General features: G+C 37.9%; 1 protein-coding gene across 1 annotated transcript; it reads right to left on the reverse strand.

Annotated features, from left to right (window-relative positions):
- Window positions 1-3828: 3828 nt before the first annotated feature.
- Window positions 3829-4761, reverse strand: LOC122700569 (olfactory receptor 5M10-like). The gene has a single exon (XM_043913538.1). The coding sequence runs from the start codon at window positions 4759-4761 to the stop codon at window positions 3829-3831; it is 933 nt and encodes a 310-aa protein (XP_043769473.1).
- Window positions 4762-19060: the final 14299 nt, after the last annotated feature.

Genomic DNA, 19060 nt, shown 5'->3' on the forward strand with positions numbered 1-19060 from the left:
GTAATCTGTGGTTACCAATAAATCTCCAGTGGCCCTGAGAAGAAGGTCCCATGGCTGGACTTGCTTCCCGGACACTTACTAAATTGCTCCAGCGATCTAAACGATTCATCGGATGGCTGATTTTTGGCATTTTTGGATTAATACCTATTTGCACCACTGCTGCTGTCACTGGTGTTGCTTTACAAACCTCAGTTCAAACACATAATTTTATCCAAAATTGGACTAAAGATGCCCATACTATGTGGGCCACTCAAGCTCAGATAGATGAAGATATTCAAGATGAAATACAGGAACTAAAAACAGCCATCAAACGGGTTGGAGATCAATTAACAGATGTACTAAAACAGGTGATTCTAAAATGTGATTGGAATTCTACTCAATTTTGTGTTACTCCTGTTCAATTCAATAATAGTGCCTACAACTGGGAACAAATCAAATTTCATTTATAAAACATACATGATAATGCCTCTCTGGATGTATAATTATTACAAAAAGAAATCTTTGATACCTTTTCTAAAAATCTGCCCTCTTCCACTAATTTGGAAACTTTAGCTGAACAACTAGCTGATCAATTATCGGGGCTAGACCCACGCAGATGGTTTCAAAGCATTACTCACAGCAAAGGGTCTGGAATTGTAATTTTGGTGATTGTCTTGACAATTATATGTGTCATTTATCATTGCCTTCATGCAAAAATTGTTAAAACTAAACAAACTCAAATGGTCAGAACCCTTTTTAAAATATTATAAATAAATAAGGGGGATTGTCAGGGGATGTTTAACAGGAGGATTCCTACATGCTGTTTCTCATAAATCCTCTGTTCCTTATCAGCGGAACATCAAGCTTCTCCCAGGACTGAGGTCATTGTGTGAGACAGGCTTGGGTCTCCTTCAGTAAACATTCTCTTTATGACAAAACTGCTTAGTTTTGATCCTCTTTCTTGAGATATGGATTGCCTCCTGACCTTGTGACCATTATTAATCCCTTGTTCCCTTGGTAATGGTTACTGTACGTTTGGTTTTCTGAAATATTTTTCAAAACATGTATATTATCATATATGAAAGAGATCTCCAGTCCAGGTTCAATGCATGAGACAGGGTGCTCAGGGCTGGTGCACTGGGATGACCCTGAGGGATAGGATGGGGAGGGAGATGGGAGGTGAGTTCAGGATGGGGGACACATGTACACTCATGGCTGATTCATGTCAGTGTGTGGAAAACTCACTATGATATTATAAAGTAATTAGCCTCCAATGAAAATAAATTAATTAATTAAAAAAACAGGGAAAACATTATGTTTTATGTTTTTTTGGTATTTCTTTGTTTTTCTACAATTAATATGTTCAATTATTTTTGTAACTAAGTTAGTGTGATTTAATTGTTAATATTAACTGCATTATAAGTGGTGCTCACCAAAAATAGTATCTTTGAAATATAAACCTTATACTATCAAATGAAACTCAAAATTTATATATAGCACATGAATCCAATTTTGCTTTATCAATTATAATAATATATGTACATAAAATTATTGAGAAGAGGTATTTAAAAACACAAAGAGAATTCATTCATTGGTTTAGAACACATAACTCAAAAGTTATTTCTTCACATCTGTTTTTTATTTTCTAGTCATTTATAATGAATATGTGTGTTTTATAATATGAAACATATATTCATAAAATACAGTCAAAATAAATCTTCCACATATCAAAATTGCCTGCTACATGGAATAACAAGACAGTTCTATTACCCACAAATTATCCTGAGGACATGTAAAAGAAATTCACATTAGCTGTTATTAGTTATTTTGCTCTCATTACAACTACCATGATCATTTATAGCAATAACCTGGTCACTTCATCACCCCCAACATCCCATCCAGTATTTGTTATATAATAAGGGATTTAGCTGAGTTTCTCAGGTGGCGCTAGTGCTAAAGAACCCACCAGCCAAAGCAGGAGAAGTAAGAGATGCGGCTTCGATCCCTGGGTTAGGAAGGCCCTCTGGAGGCGGCATGGCAACCCACTCCAGTATTCTTGCCTGGAGAACCCCGTGGACAGAGGAGCCTGGTGGGCTACAGTCCATAAGGTCACAAAGAGTCAGACACGACTGAAGTAACTTATCATGCACACAAAAGAGGTTTAGCCACTTCAATATGAATTGGAAAGAGAGAAAATTTGGAATAAAATTGCCTTTGTGCTACTAAGTGGCTGAATGACTTTGGGCAGGTCATTTAGTCCCTCTGTGCCTAACAAGTAAAGCTTATAAGTGGAGATGATCATTTTCTCACTAGTTCATTTATTAGGATTTAATGCATAATGTCTCTTGAGAAACCTGTATGTAGGTCAGGAAACAAGTTAGAACTGGACATGGAACAACAGACTGGTTCCAAATAGGAAAAGGAGTACCTCAAGGCTGTATATTGTCACCCTGCTTATTTAACTTATATGCATCATGAGAAATGCTGGGCTGGAGGAAGCACAAACTGAAATCAAGATTGCCAGGAGAAATATCAATAACCTCAGATATGCAAATGGCACCACCCTTATGGCAGAAAGTGAAGAAGAACTAAAGAGAGTCTTGATGAAAGTGAAAGAAGAGAGTGAAAAAGTTGACTTAAAGCTGAACATTCAGAAAACTTAGATCATGGCATCTGGTCCCATCACTTCATGGGAAATAGATGGGGAAACAGTGAAAACAGTGTCAGACTTTATTTTTTGGGGCTTCAAAATCACTGCAGATGGTGATTACAGCCATGAAAATAAAATACACTGACTCCTTGGAAGGAAAGTTATGACCAACCTAGATAGCATATTTAAAAGCAGAGACATTACTTTGCCAACAAAGGTCCGTCTAGTCAAGGTTATGATTTTTCAAGTAGTCATGTATGGATGTGAGAGTTGGATGCTGAAGAAAGCTGAGCGCTGAAGAAGTGATGCTTTTAAACTGTGGTGTTAGAGAAGACTCTTGAGGGTTCCTTGGACTGCAAGAAGATCCAACCAGTCCTTCCTAAAGGAGATCAGTCCTGGGTGTTCATTGGAAGGACTGATGTTGAAGCTGAAACTCCAATACTTTGGCCACCTCTTGAGAAGAGTTGACTCACTGGAAAAGACCCTAATGCTGGGAAGGATTGGGGGCAGGAGAAGGGGATGACAGAGGATGAGATGACTGGATGGCATCACCGACTCAATGAACATGGGTTTGGGTAGACTCTGGGAGTTGGTGATGGACAGGGAGGCCTGGTGTGCTGCGATTCATGGGGTCACAAAGAGTCAGACTAGACTGAGTGACTAAACTGAACTCACTAAAAGTAAGAACTCATCTGTAGTTGTGTTACTTATGATTTTTTCACACAGGTTGATGTATACTCTCACGAATTTCTGAGGTGAGTTTCACCCAAAGACTTACAGAGTACAAAAATTTAAATCACAAATAGACGTCAATAAGTATAATATTAAAAAATTAGAGACTCCAAATAGGTCAACCATTGGATTAAGAATTGCAACGACTGAGTTTAAATTTGGGTCCTGAAAGCCACACTGATTTTCAAGACTATAAAATTTAGGCAAAATGTTAAATAGTTTGACATCAGAATATTCTGTTGGCTAAGAGTGAAACACAGCTCTCTGCTTAATCAAAAGAAGAGATTGCTATCTGTCTTGTCCCAATGACTAAGTGATCCTGATCCTCAAATAATAATAATAATAATAAAAGAAACCTGGAATTCTATCACAGTTAGAGTTCTGTGTTACTCATTTCTAAGCTCAAAAACACAAGGCTGTTATGGATATTCAGTCATATTAAAGGAACAGATATTTAGACTGCAATATTATGAAAGATTTCTCTTAATCATTTGCTGCATGGCTTGGATCACATCCTTGTTCCTCATACTGTAGATCAAAGGGTTCAACATCGGGCTCAAAAAACTATAAAAGACTGCAAATATTTTGGACTCCTTTACAGACTTCTCAGTTGGAGCCCTCAAGTACATGCAGAAGAGGGTTCCATAAAATAGAGTGACTATTGTCAGGTGGGAACCACAGGTAGAAAAGGCTTTGTACCTGCCTTCCACCGAACGGATCGCCAAGATAGATGCAATGATGAAAACATAAGAGAGGAGAATGATGAACAAAGAGCTTGAGAGAGTGAAACCAGCAACCGCAAACATCGCCATCTTTTTGACATAGGTGTCAGAGCAGGCCAACATTATCAGAGGAGGATCAGCACAGTAGAAATGGTTGATCTCAAGGGAGTCACAGAAGGACAAGCGAAAGGTCAGCAGTGCTTGAGAGAGACCATTGAGGAATCCACAGGTATAAGGGACTGTGACTAGAAAGATGCACACTTCCTTGGACATCCTGGTGCTGTAATGTAGAGGGCTGCAGATGGCTACATAGCGGTCCAAGGCCATTGAAGCAAGGAGATAAAACTCAGTGATCACCAGGGCAATGAAGAGAAGACACTGTGTGAAGCATCCAGCATAGGAGATGGTCTTCTGGTCTGAGAGGAAATTGTGCAGCATATTTGGAGTAACATTGGAGGAATAGCAAAGGTCTACAAAGGAGAGGTGGCTGAGGAAGAAATACATGGGAGTCTGGAGGTGGGGATTGGTCCTGATGAGCATGATCATGCCCAGATTTCCTGCCAGTGTGATTAGGTAGATCACCAGGAACACCCCAAACAGGGCCTTCTGTAGCACTGGGTCATCTGTGAGCCCCAGGAGAATGAATTCAGTCACTACAGTGTGGTTAGGGGAAGACATATTCTCATCCCTTAAAAACTGAAAGTGGTAAAGTGAAGAATTCTATCTGATCCTGATTCTGCATTTATTCCATTCTTTTGTCACTTAGGTTTGATCTATCTCTCTGTAAGTAGATTACTCTTCTCAACCAATGCATCAGAACATCTATGTAAATATTTGCACCTTATCTCTTTGCAATATATTTTTCTATATATATGCTGGAAACACACACTGACAAACTCACACATTCCCTTTCCCTTTCTTGTTTGTAAATTGTGTATACACATATACGATTAAACCTGTTTTCTTGGAAAACTCCATATTCGGTATTTTTTTTTTTTTCAAATTCTGTGAAAAAGAAAGCCAAAAGAATAAAAATCAGGTCTGGAAAGCAGCAGGTCCATGGCATCATTCAAATGGACAAATGAAGGATGCAGAGTTTCTGTGGTCCCTGCACCTCTGATACCCTACTGTTTTTGACACACATGAGAAGACATGTTCAGTCCAGCATTTTCTCTTGAAACCCATACTTGTCTGGCTTAAATTCATTCAGAAGACATTTAATGAGTAGATGCATCTCTTGACATATGGCTAAGAAGGTACAGAATGAAGAATTGTTCTTTCTGCTTTTTAAATCCACCCACTCATTATTTACGGAGGCTTTTTTTTTTGTTGTTGTTGTTCTTGCTCCTGGGGTTAGAGGAGTGAGCAAATTACCTATCCTTGAGAACCGTATATTGTAAGAGAGGTAACAGATATCGAGCACATAGACAAATGTTTACAGCAGTATGTCACTTAGAAGAAAACACTATGGAGAAAATAAAGGTGGAGTGCTTTTAGATGGCCATTCAAAGAAAATCTGAGAAGGCAGAATTTGAACAGTAAATAAAGAATTCAAATATCTGAGGAGGAATTTGTTTCCATTATTTTTTAAAACTGGCACACCTCTGAATATATTTGTTTAGGAAAGCACATTAGGATAATATTTAAATGCAGACTTAGCTCGCAGCTGGAATTATCATTTCTTTTTTTTTTTTTTTTGTGAAATTAAGATATGACTGGAAACATTATGCCTCAAGAATTTCACCTTAAGGCTTTTTAAATTTAGTTTTCACATACACATCAGAAGAGCCTGTATATAATACTTGATTTTTCAGAAATGCCATGAAACATTAACATTTGAACAGAAAAAAACAAGTATAAATGATGAAAATAGTTTTTTCAATATTGGTGAGAATATTAATCTTCACACAAAATAAAAAACATATTTTTAGTGAACAAATGTAGAAAATGACTTACCTGTAAAACTGACATCATATTTTCTAAAATGAGGTGGGAAGATTTATAATGTGTTTCTTAGGAATATTCCCTAGAGTATTTTTTTTTTTAATTCTTATAATCCAATTAAGATAGACTTTGTTCCCTCAAGGGAATAACCTTAATTTCATGCTTTGAGATCTTTAATTTTCCTTCAAGACCAAAATCTCTACATAACATCTTTGTTCCCTGCTTTATACTATGTGGCTGAGATCTTTGGCAAAAATAAAGAAGTTCACCATCACTTTTAATGCTATGAAAAGACAAAAATGTGGTTGGATGAATTTTGCATTTTTCATGTATAAAAATGACTGAGAACCAAGATCATTCATAAAATTGATATATCACAAAATTGGTGATTTAGGAGGAGAGGTCAAATATGAGTAAAGAATATCTGAATATTGTTTGATACTGCATTTGTTAGAGAATAAAGGGATCTAGAGATGGTCTTAGTAGCCTCTATTTTCCAAGGCATTGATAACTCCAGCCAATACAATCAAAGGAATTAAAGTAGAGTCTCATTAAGACAAGAGAGGCACCTCTGATTGTTTTAGATTTCCAAATACTGGCTTACAGTCTGAGAAATCAGTCAGTGAAATAAATCTGTATATCATTATAAAAACATATATTGTCAGCAACTTAGCACATTGGGGGAGATTTGAGCATAATCATGTATTTTTCAGATTAGGGTAGAAAATATTTATTTATCCCAACATTTTCTGCTTTACCTTGATTCCTTGAACAAATTAAACAAAATTTAGAGTGTAAAATCCTAAATATTCCCATGAAATAAAAGTTTCTTATATGATTGTAAAGCTAATTGTAGGATAGTAGAGCTCTTATTTCCTGACCCCTTAATGTAGGGATTCCTTATTTTGCATAAAGATACTTGAAGATTTGACCCTTCTTTAAGCTGAATGTCAGCCTTGGTTTCCCAAAGTACTTTTGTAAGTACATTCTGATAAGGGCTTCCCTGGTGGCTCAGACAAGAAAGAATTTGCCTGCCAAGCAGGAAACACTGGCTTAATCCCTGAGTTAGGAAGATCCCCTGGAGAAGGAAATGGCAACCCACTCCAATACTCTTACTTGGAGAATCCCATGGACAGAGGAGCCTGATGGGCTACAGTCCGTGGGCACAAGAGTTGGACACGACTCAGTGACTAAACCACCACCACTACTATATTCTGATATACTATAATATAGAATAGCATTGTCATAATCCTAATGTTTACAAACAGATTTTTCCAAGAAGAGGTAGGACTAACTCAACAGCAATTGAAAAAGGAGATAAAAAGTAGTGAATTAATTCTCGAAAGGCAAAGTAACAGTACTTTTCAGTATGGGGTCACTTGATCAGAAGTTCACACATAAGAGTAAATGCTTATTTTTTTTACATATATAACAACAAATAATACTGGAGGGCACAGAATTTACCTGTCTACCTTTGATACTAGCTAAAAGAAGAGTTTTAAGCGTTTTATTTTCCTAGAAAGCCTTCAGGAGACGCTATTTAATTTATATTTGAAGACACAAATTCCTTAGTTAATATCACTCTGCTTCAATTGCAAAGACCAGTTGACATGTGTCTGATAAAAGAACACATAATTGCTTTAGCTACACAAATATCAAACAGCCAGATAATTGAAACTATCCCACTGACACTGTTATTTGTGTTCTTGTGATTATTTAATTCACTATATTTTTTATTATGGCAGATTCAATAATATACTGGAAGTTCTAATCTATGAATAAAATTGTACTGATTGAAAGGGAAAAAAAATAAAAGCATCCTATTCACAGATCGCTTAATAGTTTATATAGAATCTCCTTTTAAGATACACGGATAAAATGTTAACTAGATTTATTATGATGATCATTAAGTTGTACATCCCATTTTTTAATATGCTAAGAGCATATAGTGGAAGGTCACATGGTAAAGATCAATATACATAGATTATTTATATTATTATGTAAAAACCAACCATAACTAGAAAATAAATGTTTATGTATATCACTTATAATAACATCAAAAGAGTAACCCACTTAAAAATGATTTTTTTTTTAATAAAACTGCAAGAGTTACATACTGATAACCACAAAACACTGCATGCAGAGAGAAATTAAAGGAGACTTAAATAATGGAGAGATATATCTTCCTTGTGGATTGTAATATTCAGTAGTTTTAAGTCCAGTATTTTTAAGTTACCCAATTTGTCTAAAATTGATCAACAGTTTTAATGCCAGTTCAGCTGGCTTATTTTTAATAGACAAACTGATTACAAGTTATATAGAGATCGTTAAGAAAAAAAAAAACTTAAATTAGCCAAAACAATTTTGAGACAGAAGAAAAATCATTAGATGATTTACACTATCTAATTTTAAGAGTTAGTAAGGAACAACAGCACTCAAAACAATAAAGTTAGCTACACTGAATAATGTATTTTCAATATGGGTGAAATAGCCTTATATTAGAAAGGGATGTTATCTAGGACTTCCATAGCTAAAGAGAAGTCAAAGTTTCAAAGGACAGGGTTTGCCTCACTTCATACCTTCAAAGGATTGACTGATTCTCTTGTTAGGGGCTAATGTAGCTGTAGGCTTCAATTGAAGCCAATGCTCATTTACCACTTTGAACATTCCAGGGCCCTTAAGAGTGTGCTAAATCTACTCTGCCTCCGCTCTATAAATAAAACAACAGTGTAGATGATAGCACATCTGTTTATAACATGCTGCAGCTTCAGTCGTGTCCAACTCTGTGCCACAATGGACTGTTGCCTGCCAGGCTTCCTCTGTCCATGGGATTCTCCAGGCGGGAATCCTGGAGTGGGTGGCCATGCCTGCTCCAGGGGAATCTTCCCGACCCAGGGATCGAACCCATGTCTCTTGTGTCTCCTGCATTGACAGGCGGGTTCTTTACCACTAGCGCCACCTGAGAAGCATAGTTCACTAAATATTTTAAGCTCACCGTTGAGATCTACTGCTCAGAAAAAATAAAATGAAGGAAAAAATATTTCTTTTTAAAGTATTATGAACTTATTGACAATGCGCCTGTTCACCCAAGAGTTCTAATGGAGATGTACAACAAGATATGTGCTGTTCGAGGGAGGAGCCAAGATGGCGGAGGAGTAGGATGGGGAGACCACTTTCTCTCCTACAAATTCATCAAAAGAATAACTGAACACAGAGCAAACTTCACAAAACAATTTCTGATCGCTAGCTGAGGTCATCAGGCGCCCAGAAAAGCAGCCCATTGTCTTCCAAAGGAGGTAGGACAAAATATAAAGGATTAAAAAGTGAGACAAAAGAGCTAAGGACGGAGATCCGTCCCGGGAAGGGAGTCTTAGGCGGCATTGCTTGGGCTAGGGTCCGGGCCTGAGTGCCCTGAGGACAATCAGAGGGAGCTTCTGTGAGGTGCCAACTTGAACTGTGGGAGAGCAAAAGAGAGAGACAAAATTAACTGGCCGCAACACACTACTGGCCGTTCGCAGAACAAAGGGACCGAGAAAGTCCAGAGAAGAGCTTGCAGGCTGCGGATGGGCCCAGCCCCGCCGGAGGCAGGAGGCAGGGGGGAGGGGAAGGTCTCGGTGAGACACAGGGCGCGGGCACCTGACCGGCGCGGGCGGGGACTGGGGCTGGGGACGCGGAGGGCAGAAGGCGCATGCACTCCACTGGCGCCTGCGGAAACTGAGACTGGGACCGCGGAGGGGAGTGGCCGCGCCGCACCCGGGGAAAGTGCGCCCGTGAAGCCCCTGGCTGCCTGGACCGCTCTGACGGGGAAGGCACAGAGAGCAGGTGCAGCTTTTTGTTCTGCGCTTTTGTGGAACACCCGAGGGCTGGAACCGCACGCAGCGCGGGGCGCGCTCCATATAGAACAGCCGGGAGCCTGGGCGCCGCAGACGGAGAAAGCAATGCAGGCCCCTCCCTGCAGCGTCAGCCCCTCCCAGCAGCGCCAGCCCCTCCCCGCAGCGCCCGCCCCTCCATGCAGCGTCAGCCCCTCCCCGCAGAGCGACGGACCTAGCTACCTGAAAAAGAGTCCACCTCCGCCCGCCTGTGTCAGGGCGGAAATGAGGCTCTGAAGAGACCGGCAAACAGAAGCCAAATAAACAAAGGGAACCGCTTCAGAAGGGACTGGTGCAACAGATTAAAATCCCTGTAGAAAACATCGACTACAACAGAAGGGGCCTGTAGATACTGAGAAGTGTAAGCTGGAACGAGGAGCTATCTGAAACTGAGCCGAACACACACTGACTGCAACAGCTCCAGAGAAATTCCTAGATATATTTTTACTTCTTTTTTTTTAAGTAAGAAAAAAAATTTTTTTTAATTTTTTTTTTCTTTTTTCTCTTTTATTTTCCTTTAAAATTCCCTATTACTCCCCCATTACTCCTTAACTTTCATTTTCATAGATTTTTACAATTTTTTTAATTAGAGAAAAAAATTTTTTTTGCTTTCTTTTTTTTTTCTTCTTTTTCTTTTTTCTTTCCTTCCTTTCTTTTTTTTTTCTTTCCTTTTTCTCTTCTATTTTCTACTTCTCTTTTTCTCTTATTTCTTTTAAAGTCCTCTAATACTCCTCTACTACTTCTTAATTTTCATTTTCAATACTCTATAACCTTACAAAAAAAAAAAGGAGAGAAGCCCTATTTTTAAACCAAACTTCATATATATTTCTAAAATATTTTTGTGTGTGTTTTGGTTTTTGTTTTTAATATAGTATTTTAAAGACTCTAACCTCTACTCTAGATTTTTAATTTTTGTTTTTCAGTATATGATATAAATTGTGAACATTTAAGAATCCAATATTCAGTTCCCATTTTTATTCAGGAGTGTGTTGATTATTCTCTCCCAAGCTTGACTCTCTGTTTTCTACCTCAGAACACCTCTATTTCCTCCTTTCCCCTTCTCTTCCCAATCCAATTCTGTGAATCTTTGTAGGTATCTGGGCTACGGAGAACACTCTGGGAACAGACAACTGCGTAGATCTGTCTCTCTCCTCTTGAGTCCCCCTTTTTCTCCTCCTGCTCATCTTTATCTCCCTCCTCCCTCTCCTCTTCTTCTTGTAACTCTGTGAACCTCTCTGGGTGTCCCTAACAGGGGAGAATCTCTTCGCCATTAACCTAGAAGTTTTATTATCAGTGCTGTATAGTTGGAGAAGTCCTGAGACTACAGGAAGAATAAAACTGAAATCCAGAGGCAGGAGACTTAAGTCCCAAACCTGAGAACATCAGAAAACTCCTGACTACATGGAACTTTAAGTAATAAGTGACCATCCAAAAGCCTCCATACCTACACTGAAACAAACCACCACCCAAGAGCCAATAAGTTTTAGAGCAAGACATACCATGCAAATTCTCCAGCAACACAGGAACGTAGTGCTGAACGTCAACATACAGGCTGCCCAAGGTCACACCTAACACATAGACCCATCCCAAAACTCATTACTGGGCACTCCATTGCTCTCCAAAAAGAAGAAATCAAGTTCCACGCACCAGTACACTGACGCAAGCTTCCCTAACCAGGAAACCTTGACAAGCCAATCGTCTAACCACATCCACTGGGTAAATCCTCCACAATAAAAAGGAACCACAGACCACCAGAATACAGAAAGCCCGCTCCAGACACAGCAATCTAAACAAGATGAAAAGGCAAAGAAATACCCAACAGGTAAAGGAACATGAAAAATGCCCACCAAGTCAAACAAAAGAGGAGGAGATAGGGAATCTACCTGAAAAAGAATTTAGAATAATGATAAGAAAAATGATCCAAAATCTTGAAAACAAAATGGAGTTACAGATAAATAGCCTGGAGACAAAGATTGAAAAGATACAAGAATTGTTTAATAAAGACCTAGAAGAAATAAAAAAGAGTCAATTAAAAATGAACAATGCAATGAATGAGATCAAAAACACTTTGGAGGGAACCAAGAGTAGAATAACGGAGGCAGAAGATAGGATAAGTGAGGTAGAAGATAAAATGGTGGAAATAAATGAAGCAGAGAGGAAAAAAGAAAAAAGGATCAAAAGAAATGAGGACAACCTCAGGGACCTCTGGGACACTGTGAAACGCCCCAACATTCGAATCATAGGAGTTCCAGAAGAAGAAGACAAAAAGAAAGGCCATGAGAAAATACTCGAGGAGATAATAGCTGAAAACTTCCCTAAAATGGGGAAGGAAATAGCCACTCAAGTCCAAGAAACCCAGAGAGTCCCAAACAGGATAAACCCAAGGCGAAACACCCCAAGACACATATTAATCAAACTAACAAAGATCAAACACAAAGAACAAATATTAAAAGCAGCAAGGGAAAAACAACAAATAACACACAAAGGGATTCCCATAAGGATAACAGCTGACCTATCAATAGAAACCCTCCAGGCCAGAAGGGAATGGCAGGACGTCCTGAAAGTAATGAAAGAGAATAACCTACAACCTAGATTACTGTATCCAGCAAGGATCTCATTCAGATATGAAGGAGAACTCAAAAGCTTTACAGATAAGCAAAAGCTGAGAGAATTCAGCACCACCAAACCAGCTCTTCAACAAATGCTAAAGGATCTTCTCTAGACAGGAAATGCAGAAAGGTTGTATAAACGTGAACCCAAAACAACAAAGTAAATGGCAACGGGACCACACCTATCAATAATTACCTTAAATGTAAATAGGTTGAATGCCCCAACCAAAAGACAAAGATTGGCTGAATGGATACAAAAACAAGACCCCCATATATGCTGTCTACAAGAGACCCACCTCAAAACAAGAGACACATACAGACTAAAAGTGAAGGGCTGGAAAAAAATATTTCATGCAAATGGAGACCAAAAAAAAGCAGGAGTCGGAATACTCATATCAGATAAAATAGACTTTCAAATAAAAGCTGTGAAAAGAGACAAAGAAGGACACTACATAATGATCAAAGGATCAATCCAAGAAGAAGATATAACAATTATAAATATATATGCACCCAACATAGGAGCACCGCAATATGTACGGCAAACACTAACGAGTATGAAAGAGGAAATTAATAGTAACACAATAATAGTGGGAGACTTTAATACCCCACTCACAACTATGGATAGATCAACTAAACAGAAAATTAACAAGGAAACACAAACTTTAAATGACACAGTGGACCAGCTAGACCTAATTGATATCTATAGGACATTTCACCCCAAAACAATCAACTTCACCTTTTTCTCAAGTGCACACGGAACATTCTCCAGAATAGATCACATCCTGGGCCATAAATCTAGTCTTGGAAAATTCAAAAAAATTGAAATCATTCCAGTCATCTTTTCTGACCACAGTGCAGTAAGATTATATCTCAATTACAGGAAAAAAATTGTTAAAAATTCAAACACCTGGAGGCTAAATAACACGCTTCTGAATAACCAACAAATCATAGAAGAAATCAAAAAAGAAATCAAAATATGTATAGAAATGAATGAAAATGAAAACACAACAACCCAAAACCTATGGGACACTGTAAAAGCAGTGCTAAGGGGAAGGTTCATAGCATTACAGGCTTACATCAAGAAGCAAGAAAAAAGCCAAATAAATAACCTAACTCTACACCTAAAGCAATTAGAGAAGGAAGAAATGAAGAACCCCAGGGTTAGCAGAAGGAAAGAAATCTTAAAAAATTAAGGCAGAAATAAATGCAATAGAAACTAAAGAGACCATAGCAAAAATCAACAAAGCTAAAAGCTGGTTTTTTGAAAAAATAAACAAAATTGGCAAACCATTAGCAACTCATTAAGAAACAAAGAGAGAAGAACCAAATTAACAAAATTAGAAATGAAAATGGAGAGATCACAACAGACAACACTGAAATACAAAGGATCATAAGAGACTACTACCAGCAGCTCTATGCCAATAAAATGGACAACTTGGATGAAATGGACAAATTCTTAGAAAAGTATAACTTTCCAAAACTGAACCAGGAAGAAATAGAAGATCTTAACAGACCCATCACAGGCAAGGAAATCGAAACTGTAATCAAAAATCTTCCAGCAAACAAAAGCCCAGGACCAGATGGCTTCACAGCTGAATTCTACCAAAAATTTAGAGAAGAGCTAACACCTACCTTACTCAAACTCTTCCAGAAAATTGCAGAAGAAGGTACACTTCCAAACTCATTCTATGAGGCCACCATCACCCTAATTCCAAAACCTGACAAAGATGCCACAAAAAAAGAAAACTACAGGCCAATATCACTGATGAACATAGATGCAAAAATCCTTAACAAAATTCTAGCAAACAGAATCCAACAACATATTAAAAAAATCATACACCACGACCAATTGGGCTTTATCCCAGGAATGCAAGGATTCTTCAATATCTGCAAATCAATCAATGTAATACACCACATTAACAAATTGAAAGATAAAAACCATATGATTATCTCAATAGATGCAGAGAAAGCCTTTGACAAAATTCAACACTCATTTATGATTAAAACTCTCCAAAAAGCAGGAATAGAAGGAACATACCTCAACATAATAAAAGCTATATATGACAAACCCACAGCAAGCATCAGCCTCAATGGTGAAAAATTGAAAGCATTTCCCCTGAAATCAGGAACAAGACAAGGGTGCCCACTCTCACCACTACTGTTCAACATAGTGTTGGAAGTTTTGGCCACAGCAATCAGAGCAGAAAAAGAAGTAAAAGGAATCCAGATAGGAAAAGAAGAAGTGAAACTCTCACTGTTTGCAGATGACATGATCCTCTATATAGAAAACCCTAAAGACTCTACCAGAAAATTACTAGAACTAATCAACAAATATAGTAAAGTTGCAGGATATAAAATTAACACACAGAAATCCCTTGCATTCCTATATACTAACAATGAAAAAACAGAAAGAGAAATTAAGGAAACAATACCATTCACCATTGCAACAAAAAGAATAAAATACTTAGGAGTATATCTACCTAAAGAAACAAAAGACCTATACATAGAAAACTATAAAACACTGATGAAAGAAATCAAAGAGGACACAAACAGATGGAGAAACATACCGTGTTCATGGATTGGAAGAATCAATATTGTCAAAATGGCTATTCTACCCAAAGCAATCTATAGATTCAATGCAATCCCTATCAAGCTACCAACGGTATTTTTCACAGAACTAGACCAAAGAATTTCACAATTTGTATGGAAATACAAAAAACCTCGAATAGCCAAAGTAATCTTGAAAAAGAAGAATGGAACTGGAGGAATCAACCTGCCTGACTTCAGACTCTACTACAAAGCCACAGTCATCAAGACAGTGTGGTACTGGCACAAAGACAGAAATATAGACCAATGGAACAGAATAGAAAGCCCAGAGATAAATCCACGAACCTATGGACACCTTATCTTTGACAAAGGAGGCAAGGATATACAATGGAAAAAAGACAACCTCTTTAACAAGTGGTGCTGGGAAAACTGGTCAACCACTTGCAAAAGAATGAAACTAGAACACTTTCTAACACCATACACAAAAATAAACTCAAAATGGATTAAAGATCTAAATGTAAGACCAGAAACTATAAAACTCCTAGAGGAGAACATAGGCAAAACACTCTCCGACATAAATCACAGCAAGATCCTCTATGACCCACCTCCCAGAATATTGGAAATAAAAGCAAAACTAAACAAATGGGATCTAATGAAACTTAAAAGCTTTTGCACTACAAAAGAAACTATAAGTAAGGTGAAAAGACAGCCGTCAGATTGGGAGAAAATAATAGCAAATGAAGAAACAGACAAAGGATTAATCTCAAAAATATACAAGCAACTCCTGCAGCTCAATTCCAGAAAAATAAATGACCCAATCAAAAAATGGGCCAGAGAACTAAACAGACATTTCTCCAAAGAAGACATACAGATGGCTAACAAACACATGAAAAGGTGCTCAACATCACTCATTATTAGAGAAATGCAAATCAAAACCACAATGAGGTACCATTACACACCAGTCAGGATGGCTGCTATCCAAAAGTCTACAAGCAATAAATGCTGGAGAGGGTGTGGAGAAAAGGGAACCCTCTTACACTGTTGGTGGGAATGCAAACTAGTACAGCCACTATGGAAAACAGTGTGGAGATTCCTTAAAAAACTGGAAATAGAACTGCCATATGACCCAGCAATACCACTTCTGGGCATACACACTGAGGAAACCAGATCTGAAAGAGACACATGCACCCCAATGTTCATCGCAGCACTGTTTATAATAGCCAGGACATGGAAGCAACCTAGATGCCCATCAGCAGATGAATGGATAAGGAAGCTGTGGTACATATACACCATGGAATTTTACTCAGCCGTCAAAAAGAATTCATTTGAACCAGTCCTAATGAGATGGATGAAACTGGAGCCCCTTATACAGAGTGAAGTAATCCAGAAAGATAAAGAACATTACAGCATACTAACACATATATATGGAATTTAGAAAGATGGTAACGATAACCCTATATGCAAAACAGAAAAAGAGACACAGAAATACAGAACAGACTTTTGAACTCTGTGGGAGAATGTGAGGGTGGGATGTTTCAAAAGAACAGCATGTATACTATCTATGGTGAAACAGATCACCAGCCCAGGTGGGATGCATGAGACAAGTGCTCCGGCCTGGTGCACTGGGAAGACCCAGAGGAATCGGGTGGAGAGGGAGATGGGAGGGGGGATCGGGATGGGGAATAAGTGTAAATCTATGGCTGATTCATATCAATGTATGACAAAACCCACTGAAATGTTGTGAAGTAATTAGCCTCCAACTAATAAAAAAAAAAAAATATTACAAAGTCAAAGGGGAAAAATAAATGCACAACTAATGCACAACTAAAATGGTTCTAACAGGAACCATTTACAAAAAAAAAAAAAAAACAACTTTAATAATATCTCAAAAACAATTTAGGCAAAGGCATGAAGTTGCACAGATTATTAGAAATTTTTAAACTTCAAAAGACATGACAACTGTTATATTTCTTTCAGTTTGATATTCTTTAAAACAATACAAAGGCATATGTCATTTCTGAGATGAATTCCAAACAAAGGAAACGTCTTTTGAATATAAAAAGTGATTACATTAATATTGGAAAAACCTGCACTATTAAACTTATAGCACAAAACTGTATCCTTATTTAAGGAGAATAATACTTTACCCAGTTAGCAACCATCAGTGTCCTAACTGATGGGTCTGAATCTTTTTTCCTATCTTTCCTGGGAACTACAGTCCATGTTTGACACTTGTTTGACAATAAATAAAATTCCCAGAAAGGTGTTTTGCAAAGAGTGGTTTCTCAAAATATAGTAAGTAGTATCATTACTTTTGGGGCTTCCCAGGCGGCACAGTGTTAAAGAGGCAATGCCAGAGCATGAGACACAGGAGATACAAGAGACATGGGTTCAATCCCTGGGTCAGGAAGATCCCCTGGAATAGGAAATGGCAAACTGCTCTAGTATTCTTGCCTGGAAAATTTCATGGACAGAGGAGCCTGGCGGGCTATAGTCTATGGGGACACAACGAGTAGGACACAACTGAGCAAGTGAGCACATACACATCTGTTTCAAGAGAAAATTTGTATTTCTACCTCCAGAGAATCCTGAAGTGAGTGAGACGTTCACGTTATCATATACAATATTGAGTTTCATGATCCTATTCTAAGACATATTTTTAGCCAATTTTTTCCTACAAAGGAAAAAACTCCTTAATAGTAAAAACTTATAAAAGAGTAAAAATCTAAAATAATGCAATAATTTCTAGTACTATATAATTTATGCAGTATGTACAAATTACATTCAAAATTGGCCCTTTAGATTATTGTTGTTCACAATTTTTTACTGTAGAACATGTATACAGATTGGATCCTATACACCCTTTCCCCCAAAATTTTGCATATATTCTCTTTTTTTACTTATAATCTTGTGTTTTCTTCTACCTGCAGATAGTATTAAGAGATACAAATTTGTAATGGCTATAGGTTGACCTGGACTTCCCCAGTGTCTCGGTGGTAAAGAATCTGCCTGCAATGCTGGAGATCTGGGTTCGGTCCCTGGGTTGGGAAGTCTCCTGGAGGAGGGCATAGCAACCCACTCCAGTCCTCCTGCCTAGAGAATGCCATGGACGGAGGTGCCTGGCGGGCTGCGGTCCATAGGGTTGCGCAGAGTCAAACACGACCGAAGCACCTAAGCAGCGTCAGCTGTCCCAACGTATCCAAGCACTAAAAGAAAATACTAGATTTTTTAAAGACATTTATTTAAAACAGGTAAATTCAGTATTTCAGATATAAACAGATAACAATTTAAGATACGAAACCCACCTGTAGCACAAAAGCAAACTGTCATTGCCACAAGGACTAAATAGCAATAGAATAAAAAATATAAGCCCATACTTCCTTTAGTTGATCAATCATTCTTAAGAGGAAAAATTAATTAACCAGCAACAGAAATTTGGAACTGGATGTTTTTAAAGTCATTAAACAAGGAAGCCATCAGACTTAGATGTCTTTTATACCTTAGCAGCCTATGTGAGCAAATCAAAACCAAAGGCAGACTTAATTCACTTGAAACTGAGAAAATGAAGCTTAAGAACAAGTCAGCACAGCCAGTTATTAGTCGGTTTTCCTAATAAGGCAGCCTCTTAAGTTATGACCAATCAAGTAATTTCCTTGCTTTGCTTCCACATCATCTCTACAAAAATCTCTGCCATCGTCCCTGTCTATAAACAACCCCTGATTACATTTGGTTTAGGGGCTGCCTGATTCAAACTGATGTTTACTCAAAAAACACTAAAAATTTATAATGTGCCTAAGTCACCTTTTAGCAATATATAGTTGTAAAGTCCGAGTGATTTTTGTTGCAAAATGATAGCTCTTTCTAAAATGAGCACTTACATTACTAGATTCTAGGCTTCAAGGTTTGGCAATAATTCAATGTCCTTTATTTATGATATTTTCTATGTATTCAGCACAGGGATTTAAGCTGAACACATTTTCTCTCCTCTTGGGTGAGATTCCTCTAGCC

The sequence above is a fragment of the Cervus elaphus genome, chromosome 1 (genome assembly GCF_910594005.1).
Source record: "Cervus elaphus chromosome 1, mCerEla1.1, whole genome shotgun sequence".
Lineage (NCBI taxonomy): Eukaryota > Metazoa > Chordata > Mammalia > Artiodactyla > Cervidae > Cervus > Cervus elaphus.